The following is a 12,053-nucleotide window of genomic DNA, read 5'->3' as shown; positions in this document are numbered from 1 at the left end:
TTTATTTTGCTCTGTTACAGATGTAAAACATACATAAAGTTAACAACTCTGTAACAATATTTACTTTGCATTAGTATGTTTATTCTAGCTTTGCGGATTAGTTAGGGGAACTCATTTTAGATCATTAGCAAGGCTAGCAGTTTTACTGGCAAAGCTTTCTCTCTAGTGCAATATAATGTTCCAGAGCATAGTTCAGCGTGCTGAACAGGGCAAAAAAGAAGCTGCTTTTGTATAAAGGAGAATGATTATTTAAAGGCGCTACAGATAGCATAGAGGTTGCAACTTTCCACCCAAAAAAAAATTTGACCATCACAGGTTGGTTGTAATTTAATAAAACGCTATCTGTTTATGGGTTGGACTACATAGACGTTTTCGACGCAGGAAATAAGGTAATTAATGAAAATGTCGGATGAAGTCACATCGTTGATCCGGCGCGACACGACTGACGGATGCAGACGCTGTGTGTTTTGGATCAACGATGCGACTTCATCCGACATTTTCATTACCTTATTTCCGTCACATGCGATTTTACTCCATCGTTTTGTTGCAGCACGTCAGATCGTGCCGAAAACGTCCATGTAGTCCTACCCTATAGGATATCCCTTAACATTCCGGATGCGAATATCCAGTAAAGTGGAATGTCCTAGAAAAAGAAAGTCTCCTGTTCCATGAAAGCAAACCTATCATTTTTATTAGTCTAGTCTAATACGAATTAATGAATAGTTGTAAGTATCGCTAACTTTGAGGGCCTTGTTTTGCTATAATCTGATGTAGATGCATTTATCAAGGGTCGAATTGAAAATTCTTATTTTCGAGTTTTATTTATGGCCAAAAATTAGACTAGGGAATAGTTAAAATTTGATTAGAGTTTTTTTTCTAAAATTCAAAATAGATTTTTGCGATTTATTATACCCTGGCCCTTCAAGAACTCAAATTCGACTATTCGCCATCTAAAACCTGCCAAATTGCTGTTTTAGTCAATGGGAGACGTCCTGGGATCAATTTTTTTAATAAATTTCAATTGGTTAAATTTCAAGTTGATGGGTGTTTTAAAAAACTCCTATGAATATGAAATGCAACCCTTGATAAATCTGCCCCTTCATGTAATGCAGGTCATATATATTCTTGGCTGGGGCTCACTAGGGCCAGGGCCCACTGGGTGATCATCTAGTAATCTGGCAGGCCATTCCAGCCAAGGTTGTAGTTTAACAACAGCTAAAGGCCTCACCTCCCATTGTGAAGGATATTTAACTATCTGTGCTGGAAATATAATTATGGATGCACCGAATCCACTATTTTGGATTCGGCCGAACCCCTGAATCCTTCGCGAATAACGAACCGAAACTGAATCCTAATTTGCATATGCAAATTAGGGAATCCCGAAGCGAGTCCTGGATTCGGTGCATCCCTAAATATAATATAGAGTGTATATAGAATTCAATTTGTTTCCCAACCCAGGATTAAAATGTTTTTTTATTAACACTTCTTAAAATAGCACATAAAGCTCCATGTTTTAAATGTAACATGTTATTGGTGTTTTTTTAAGTAAAACAATACCTTTTTAAAGTAAATCTTAACTGGCGCCCCAGTCACACAGCTAGAATTACGTCTGGCAGGTATTTTACCAGCCTGGTCTATAAAATCGTCATCCGGTAGAAAGATACAAAAATACAAAAAGGCTAATTTTTGTGCAGGAATGATGGCAGACAATTTAAAAAAACCAAAAAAAAACAATGAGAAATAAATAACATATTTTTATTAAAGAAATGTAACAAATTATTTTTGCATTGAAACTGTTTATATTTTACTGTATGCTAAATAAAGACGTTACAAATAAACCGCCTAAAAATATCTTTCATCTATTGTAATTGTTGTGATTTTTCTCCTTCTCTCTCAAGGATGGACCAAATTTGCCCGGTTAACACGAGCTCTGACAAACAACCGGAGTGTCCTGCACCAGTTAACTCCAATGAACAAAGCCGAAGTGGTCCATAAACATTCCAGATTAGCTGAAGTAAGGACGTATCATTTTGTTAATTCTGTATTTAGAAGAAACACTATGGGGGTTATTTATCAAAGTCCGAATTTATCTCAATATTTTCTGCTGCAAACTCCGATCAAATCCGCTCTGTTTTTTTAAGCTTATTTATTATTACATTTTCCAGAAAATCAGATTTTCACGATTTTTTCTTATTTTTTCTTATTTTTTTTCCCCCGTAAACTCCGAAAACTTCGGGGTATTGCATGAAACCCAGCGCCCTTTTAAAAAATCATTGGGACTTGTCCCAGTGACTTATATGCAATCTCGACTGGTCTGCGATGCTGGATTTTTTCAGATTCGGACTTCCATCCTCGGGGTTTAATAAATTCTGAAAAATTCGTGATTTTTTTAAAAGTCTGATTTTATAAAAAAAAATCACAAATTTTTCATGATTTTTGCATTCAGAGTTTAGTAAATAACCCCTATAACTCTTGTTTGCATTTAGGGCCGATTCACTAACTTCGAGTGAAGGATTCGAAGTAAAAAAACTTTGAATTTCGAAGTTTTTTTTGGGCTACTTCGACCTTCGACTATGACTACGAATCGAAGGATTCGAACTAAAAATCGTTCGACTATTCAACCATTCGATAGTCGAAGTACTCTCTCTTTAAAAAAAACTTCGACCCCCTAGTTCGCCATCTAAAAGCTACCGAAGTCAATGTTAGCCTATGGGGAAGGTCCCCATAGGCTTGGCTAACTTTTTTTGATCGAAGGATATTCCTTCGATCGTTGGATTTAAATCCTTCGAATCGTTCGATTCGAAGGATTTAATCGTTCGATCGAAGGAATAATCCTTCGATCGTACGATCGCACTATTTGCGCTAAATCCTTCGACTTCGATATTCGAATTAACCCTCGATATTCGACCCTTAGTGAATATTCGACCCTTAGTGAATCAGCCCCTTAATGTTAGTGGCTTAAGGGTAGGGGCACACTGGGCGATTCGGGGAGATTTAGTCGCTTGGCGACTAATCGCCTCGTCTTCCCTCTGTCTTGCGCAGGCTATAATGAAAAGTCGCCTGCGACATGGCACACGCAGTGATTCGTATTCCGAAGTCGCCCAAAGTTTCCTCGTGAGACAACTTTGAGCGACTTTGGAATATGCAGAGTGTGCCATGCCGAAGGCAACTTTTCATTATAGCCGGCGCAAGACAGAGGGAAGGCGTTCGGGGAGATTGCCGCAAAGACGAGGCGATTAGTCACCACGCGACTAAATCTCCCCGAATCACCCACCGTGCTCCTACCCTTACTGTTCCGTAGAAAACAAAAACAGTATTCGTTCTTAAAACCTTCCACGGTCTTTAATCAATACAACCACCAGAAAACAACTATTTTGTGGCAGGTCCTTCACATCTGGTGTTGTAGATTTTACAGTTTGCTAAAGGCAAGTGGTTAATAGCCATATAATGGGTTTGTTTAATGGTAATAAACCAACACTGGGGCAAAATGTATAGTCATATTCAGAGAATACTCAGTTTTTTCTATAAAGCAGCAAAATACTGTAGGGCCCAATATTTAGGGGCCGATTTATTAAGGGTCGAATTGTAAATTCGAATTTATTTTGTTGTCAAAATTCACACATTAGAATTTTAATCCCCCAATTCGTAAGTAAATTTGAATGCGAGATTTATCACACATCAACAATGGAAACAGTTCTAATTCCTTCTAAAACCTTCCAAATTTATTGACAAGTCAATGGCAGAGGTCCTTTGACTCATTTGAATATGCTAATAGCCTTCCTGACATTTTTTTTCAGAGGAAAATTAGATTTGAGTTTAGTTTGTTTTCGATTCAAATACAAAATGAAGTTTCGGATCTTTCCCTTTCGATCAAATTTTAGTTATTTAGTTATTTCCATAAATAACCTCCCATTTGAGTTGTGAGTGCATTCGAATTTATTAGAGAAAAAAAAAATTCATATCAATTCGAAATTCAATCTTTGATACAGTAAAGGACAGATATATCAAAGGTTCGAAGTGAAAATTCGAATTAGAAAAAAAAAATTGAATTTGATTCAAATTTGAAAAGTAGAATTTTATAATGTCTGTTCTTTAAAAACCTGCCAAATTATTGTTTAAGCCTATGGAGGACCTCCTAGAACCTATTTGGAGTCAATTGGTGGACTTTGAAAAATCAAACGTTTTTTTTTTTTTGGGGAAACACTTTGCTTCGAATTCAATGCGCTATTTCTTCGATTCGTACGATTCGAATTTGAATGAATACTGACCCGCAAAAAAAAAACTTTGATTTTTTAAAATAAGTTTCAGTTGGTCTTTTTTATTCGAATTTCAAATAAATCTTGATAAATCTGCCCATCTATGTGTAAGTGCCAGAGCCCTGGGGCACCCGTTTGAATTCCTATAAGACGAGACCAGTAAATATCCATGTCTTAGGAATGATAATGAATAGCACTTGATTACAAAGAAAGTGGCTTCATCTCATTGCTAAATGATTTTGGTAATTAAAAAAAAAAAAAAAAATTCTATTTTATGAGGTTGTACGCCTATACATGTTGGTATTTTCTTCAGTGTACTATTATTTTTATAGTTAATGAATTGAATTACGTGTGTGGGGATGTATTGCCTGGAAAGCTTGGGACCTGGGGTTTTCCAAATAAGAGACCTTTCCATAATTACATTTAAGTCTTAGGGTCAGGCCACACAGGGCGTTTTGGGGAGATTTGGTCGCCTGGCGACTAATCGACTCGATTTTGTGGCGACCAATCTCCCCAAACGCCTTCCCTGAATATGCGCCGGCTTAAATGAAAAAACGCCGGCGCTAATCACACGCGGCGGTTCGTTTTCCGAAGTTGCCTCACGAGGAAACTTCGGGCAACTTCGGAAAATGAATCACCGCGTGTTATTAGCGCCAGCGGTTTTTCATTTTAGCCGGTTTAGACTGGTTAAGAAGGGCTTACATCATAAAGTCTCCTGACAAAGAAGGTAAATGTTAGCAATAACTTAAATATACTTGTGATCATTAGTCGTAACTCTAGTGAAAGACACATCTTTTTATCTAAGGGGGTTATTTATCAAGGTGCGACTTTATCTCAGTATTTCTAATATCAAACTTCGAGAAACTCTGAATTCCCAAATGGACCTTATTTATGAAGAAAAAAGCCAGAAAAAGAAGGGTCGGGCAAACTTTGGAGCTTTCCCCGAAGACTCTGAGTTCTTCAGGGTATACCGCAAAAAACACGAGTTTTTTGCGCCACAACCTGATATCGGTAAAGACATCAGCGCAGACACTGGGACCTTCTCCATTGACTTATCCAGGACTTCGAGAGCTTTTAGATGCCGGGGTTTCAGATTCTGAGTTTTTAGACTATTGCACTTTAATAAATCTCAAAAAATTCTTAGTTTTTTTTTTCCACCGAAAACTACGAATTATTAGAGGTTTGGATATCCGGACCTTGATAAATAACCCCCTTAAAGGACCAGTAACATAATTTTTTTTTTTAAATTGTTAGTATAGAATGAAAAAAAAAACCACAAATACAAATTAAACTTTTAAATCACTAAGGGGGAAATTTACTAAAGGGCGAAGTGACTAACTAACTAGCGTGACGTCATTTCGGAACTTCGCCGGTTTACTAACGGGCACTGGGTAAATTCGCTAGCGAAGGAGATAGACGGTAGCGCTACTTCGCACTCTAACGCCAGGCAATTTTCGCTCTGGTGAATGGACGTAACTACGCAAATTCACTAAGATGTGGATGTTAATGAACGTTACCTCTTGCGCCAGACTTGCCTTCGCCACTTCAGACCAGGCGAAGTGCAATAGAGTAGATAGGACTTCCTTTGACAATTTTTCTAAGTCCCTGGAAACTTTTCAGTTTTTGAGGGGGATCGGCTGCAAAAGATCGTAAATTTTTTTTAGGGTACCCGGCTTCCCCCCTACATAAACTATACACTGGGCTCATGTGTAGGGCAATATAACAACTTTATTTTATTTTATTAAGGTTTCCTGGGCTTTTGTAGTGTAATGTATTTGCTTCAACATATACGTCCATTGAAATTTAACTTCCCGCCGTATGCAAATTAGCCAAGGCTAGAGCAACTTCGCTTTGATTGCCGAATTAACGCTAGCGAAACTTCGCCATCGTTCGGCGCCCTGGATGCAACTTCGCATTTTAGTGAATTACCGTTGTCCTGGCGAATCTTTGCCTGGCGATGTGAGCGAAGGCTGGCGAATTTCCGGAGGTTAGTGAATTTACCCCTACGTCTTTTTATTAAGAAATAATTTACTGAAACTCCGCTTGTGCTCCTCTTCAGAATAGGTGACAGGGCGACGATCCATCATGCAGCGTTCGTCGACTTCTCCTCCCTGGCTATCTCCTATAAGGAAAGCAGGGAGGAGAAATCGAACGCTGCATGATGGATCGCCTTTTCTGAAGAGGAGTGCAAGCGGAGTTTCGGTAAGTTATTTCATAATAAAGACTTAGCGATTTAAAAGTTTAATTTGTCTTTGTGTTCTTTTTCGTTCTATACTAACGAATTAAAAAAAAAAAAAATGATGTAACTGGTCCTTTAATGTCCTGTTTAGTAAAACCAGTGCTCGATTTGGTGACGCTCAATAACAAAACCCTTTATAGTCATTTTAAAAAATTAAACGTCAAAGGCTTCATAGTACAATATCGTAAACAGATAACTGTTCGCTAATGTGAAATATCAAATGGTCTTGATTCAACGATAATGTCTTTACTGAGTGAACATGGTACAGCCTTGATATGCAGAACAAAAACAGGAGCCCACATGGAAAGTGAGAATTTAAATGTAATCCCTGTGCAAAGATAGAACAAAGTTTGCTGCATATTTCTGTTCTGCCCACATTGCCCCAGAGGCCCCAGTAATCAACATTCATGCATCAAAGTTTTCCTTGCATAAAAATAAAGAGGCCATCGTTGCAGCTGTTGGTCTAATTAAAGCGATTGATCATATTCTGTGATTAGGATTTTGAGATTAGTTTTTTTTTCAGTGCAAGGGGAATGCTCTTGTTAACAAGCACAGCGTCGATCAGATGTTCCTTTTGCTCTAAGCATCTAAGGCCTAAAGGGTCTTCAAGCAATAAAGCTGAATATTAAATTTTCCCCACTAGAGAGCCGTTTCTACTGTAGTGTTACCTGTTCAGTGCATCAGGTTATGTAGTACATTCTGTAATTAATCCCTCCTGGATTTGGGTTACACTCCTGGCCTATCGTTCTCATAATGTGTGTGATAAGACGCTGACTGCCCTTTCCCTCATGATTCATCTATTGATGAGATCTGTAGATTATCCCATTAAATAATTCAGCGAGTGTTATTAGCCTTTGGAACCTCATCAAACTGGGAGATAAAAGGAGCTGTTATGTTTCCTTTTCACACAGCCCCTGTGGCAATTGTGTGCATGTGCTGTACATAGCACCGTGTCTAAATATTTAAAGAAAACAACCATAATCCATATGTTTCTTTTCTATGTAAACAAATATGGACAGAAGTTGTGTTGTTTGATACTGAGACTCAAATTCAGCCATTAACAATGTGTTCAGTTTAAACGGCACAAAAAAGTGCCAAATATCTTCCACTGCCTAAAGGCTAAACAAAGGCTGAACAAAAATAAGCATTTCTGTGTCCATAGCCTTGTTATTAATTCTGAGAGAAGTAATTTGTTGTATCCGAATTGATAGTTTCTTAACACAGTATGCATTCATACCATATGTTCTTTAAAAGAGAACTAAACCTAAAAATGAATATGGTTAAAATGCCATATTTTATATAGTGAACTTATTGCACCAGCCTAAAGTGTCAGCTTGTCAATAGCAGCAATGATCCAGGACTTCAAACTTGTCACAGGGGGTCACCATCTTGGAAAGTGTCTGTGACACTCACATGCTCAGTGGGCTCTGATTGGCTGTTGAGAAGCTAAGCTTAGGGCTCGTCACTAATTATCCAGCAGAAAATGAGCTTCCCTGGCTGTAATATAAGCTGATGCTACAGGTTTGCTGATTATTAAATTCTGATGCTAATTGCACTGGTTTCTGTGCTGCCATGTAGTAATTATGTGTATTAATTACTAATCAGCCTTATATTGTGACATTTCTATTCTATGTGTACTGTATATTGTGAGTGGCTCCCTAAGCTCAGTACCGGTAAGTGACAGCAGCACAGAGCATGTGCAGTGAATCAGCAGAAAAGAAGATGGGGAGCTACTGGGGCAGATTTGGAGACACCGATCTTTTGGAGACACACGCTGCAATTCGGGGAGATTAGTGTCCGGTGACAAATCTCCTCTTCTTCCCACCAGCTAGAATGAAAATCGACGGTGGGATGACACTCAGATCACTTCGTTTTCCGAAGTCACCCGAAGTTTCCTCGCGAGGTGACTTCGTAAAACGAAGTGACTTTTTAATGGGGGGGATTGCTATATGAAATTACCACCATTTCCAAATGGCAGTACTAATACTATTAATATACAGTATTGTATTTGCCCTTTATACTAGCATTTGTTGACTATAACTGTTACCTAAAACAGTCAGAAATAAATAATGAAAAGCAATTGAAAAAAGTATTTATTTCTGTTGAAACAATCTGAAAGCAGCTGAACTGAAAATCAGTGTAATAATCCGTGTATAAGATAAAAGTGGCAATAAGGGTATTAAGCACAAGTTATCTTTTGGGAAGCTGTTTAACAAAGCCTCACGTTTATACATGTTTATGGCAATTAGTGTTTGATTGAATGCTCTAATATGTTTAACATCTATATTTCTTAATATTTTGTTGATTTAGGTACTTCAGTTGGGTTCAGACATTCTTCCCCAATACAAGCAAGAAGCACCAAAAACACCACCACATATTATTTTGCATTACTGTGCATTCAAGACGACATGGGACTGGGTCATCTTAATTCTGACTTTCTATACTGCAATTATGGTCCCCTATAATGTCTCTTTCAAGACAAAACAGAACAATATAGCCTGGCTGGTGCTGGACAGCGTGGTGGATGTTATTTTCCTGGTAGACATTGTTTTAAATTTTCATACAACTTTTGTTGGGCCTGGAGGAGAAGTCATTTCAGATCCCAAACTCATTCGAATGAACTACTTGAAAACATGGTTTGTCATAGACCTTCTCTCTTGTTTACCGTATGACATCATCAATGCCTTTGAAAATGTGGATGAGGTAAGTTTTTCTTGGTTGTGATGTTTTTTTGGAAAAGCTCTTTATGTTGATATCACCTTTAACAAAATCTTGATGTTGGGTGGAGATCTAAACTTGCATATAACATAAGTTTAGTTTGCTAAATCTGGAACAGTCAAGCTGATGGTTAATTAGAACATCCAAAAATATACTTGTTCCTGTTTTTATCGGGTTATAGGAAAATGTCCTATTTGCCTTTATTAAATGGCAACTTAAAATAATTGTTTTTCACTCCAAATATCAAGCAAAATCAAACTCATTAGTCCTTCAAAAGAAACATCATGCATATACAGTTCAACAGAATCATGAATTCATGAATGAAACATAATTAAGAAAAATAAAAATTATATGTTAAGCGAAGCGCCAAGGAGTGGTTTGTTTTGTTCCTATTAATCCGGCATATATACTGCTTCTATTCACAAGGTCCCTTGTATTAAAATGGGTGAACAAGTTTCTCTATTTTCTTTTTGCTAGCATTTCTTCTTGTTTCTACCATTTTGTGAAATTTGTAATTTTATATCAGGTTGTTTCACGCTATTGGCAAAGTGATATGTCAGAAACACACGTGTATTTTTCAGAAGTGTGTTTATTATTTTGCTAATTAACAGAATTGTTCGGTATAAAAATAAAAAGTGGGTAAATAAATAGGCAGTGCAAAAATATACAATGTTTTCAATATAGTTAGTTAGCCAAAAATGTAATGTATAAAGGCTGGAGTGACTGGATGTCTAACATAACAGAACATAACGTTACTTCCTGCTTTGCAGCTCTCTTGGTTTCCACCAGTGGCGGAACTACCGGGGGAGCAGGGGGTGCGAGCGGGCCAGGGCCTGCACCCCCTCAGGGCCCCCCGGCAGTCCGTTCGCCATTGGAAACTCGGCCAAATGCGGCCGTACGGAGGGGGGCGGGGCCCGGCTGCGCGTCACGCAGCAGGGCCCACCGCCCTCAACAAACGCTACTGGTTTCCACTGATTGGTTACCAGATAGTAACCAATCAGTGACTTGAGGGTTTTTTTTCAGTTCTGTTGTTTTCAGATAGTTCAGAAACAGAGACCATTTTCACTGACTCTTTAGTTTCTATTTGTGACCATGTTTCTAATGTTTCATTTTTCACCTTCTTATATCTTTCTGAAACAGCTCTGGGAGGTGGTATCATAGACTCTGTAACTGGTCAACATTGATACATTAGTTGATTCGGAATGCATTTTAGGACATCAGGGGAACACACGCTCCTGCGTGCGCTCTCCTAACGAAGAAGTATGCAGAGTCGCCTCTTATTTTACTCACTGATCTGGAGGCTGCTCCTGTTGTGATTTCCCCCCTCTAGTGGCTCATTCCTCAGCCCTCCCTCCTCGGTCCTCAACCCTCCCTCCTCAGGCATCAGCCGTCCGCCCTCCCTCCCTCCTCAGTACAAATGCTCTCCATCCTCAGCCCTCCCTCCTCAGCCCTCAGTACAAATGCTTTCCATCCTCAGCCCTCCCTCCTCAGGTCTCAGCCATCCCGCCTCAAACCTCAGCTCCTAAGCCAGGCTGATGGCTGAGGAGGGAGGGCTGAGGATGGAGAGCGTTTGTACTGAGGAGGGAGGGCTGAAGATGGAGAGCGTTTGTACTGAGGAGGGAGGGCTAAGGATGGAGAGCGTTTGTACTGAGGGCTGAGGAGGGAGGGCTGAGGACAGAGAGCATTTGTACTGAAGACCGAGGAGGGAGGGCTGATGGCTGATGCCTGAGGAGGGAGGGCTGAGGAGGAAGAGCTGACGGTTGAAGGCTGATGAGGGAGGACCCAGGACAGAAGTGTGATGTCAGCCTTTGAGTATGGATGAGAGAAAACACAGGCAATACTGCATAACTCTGCCTTATGAGATTGCATGCAGGAGAGTGATTTCCCCTGAGGATGTCCTAAATGCGCTCCATAAGTTCATACATTTCTTATCTTTGGCCCTACTTAGTAGAATCCCTGAGTTTCATTAAAGGCAGCAATTGATACAATTGCTCCCAGCATCCTACGCTTTTCTCTGAGACCTGTGCACCATTTTGTGATCTCAGTGTCCCTATTATGTATCTTGGCAAGTATATGCTGCCTTAGTTATTCTTTTACCGCAAATATATACCTAGGTGAATCTTTTGAATCAGTATATTTTAATTTATTTACTAGGTTTATGTTTTAGTTTTCAATACAGGAAAATCCGGTTTATATTATAGTGAGATGGATGTTGCACTATAACTGAATTATCTTGATGGGTCTTTTTCCCATTATAATATTTATTCCATTATTTAGTTTGATATGGTGTAGATTCTAGGAAGATATCATTAGTTTTGCTGGTAACATCAATGGTTATTAAAGGGGTATCTAAATAATGTATTACTTAATATCATCATCATACAAGTGAAAAACTAGAAAACAACAGAGAGATAAAAAAAATCAAACCTTGAGGCACTGGAATGAGAAATAGTTAGCAAAAGAGAAAGAGAAGGATGATTAAGTATAATGGGATCCAGGGACTGGTTTGATATTCCAGGCTCAGAAAAGGCCGAGATATTTGACATTTGACATTTGACATTTCCAACAAATCAAAGAGAGAGCACAATCGGTGCTTAATAAATCAGAAAATATTCTTTTTTGTATAGTAAGGAATCTTTGGCCAATGCAAGCCCTAGCAACTAGATACGGGGCTGAAATTAAAGTGGTAGTATACCCCCCCTTTCAACATGAGTTTAATTAATAGAGTTTAGTTTAAATTACTTTTTTTTTATCTTAGTCTCCCTATGAAAAAGTTAAAACACTGCGGAAATGAGGCTGTAATACTGCAGAGCTCTATCTATAGCCCAGCCCAGGTTCTT

General features: G+C 38.7%; 1 protein-coding gene across 2 annotated transcripts in view; it reads left to right on the top strand.

Moving 5' to 3' along the window:
* kcnh5.S (potassium voltage-gated channel subfamily H member 5 S homeolog) overlaps nt 1-12,053 on the top strand; it is a 154,299-nt gene that overhangs the window by 49,514 nt on the left and 92,732 nt on the right. For both annotated transcript variants that reach the window (XM_018232289.2, XM_018232286.2), the window contains 2 exons: nt 1,899-2,014; nt 8,806-9,198. In XM_018232289.2, coding sequence (XP_018087778.1) covers nt 1,899-2,014; nt 8,806-9,198 — 509 coding nt within the window. The remainder of the gene's footprint in view (nt 1-1,898; nt 2,015-8,805; nt 9,199-12,053) is intronic.

This window comes from Xenopus laevis, chromosome 8S (assembly GCF_017654675.1).
Source record: "Xenopus laevis strain J_2021 chromosome 8S, Xenopus_laevis_v10.1, whole genome shotgun sequence".
NCBI lineage: Eukaryota > Metazoa > Chordata > Amphibia > Anura > Pipidae > Xenopus > Xenopus laevis.
This window is presented reverse-complemented; position numbering and strand designations above follow the sequence as displayed.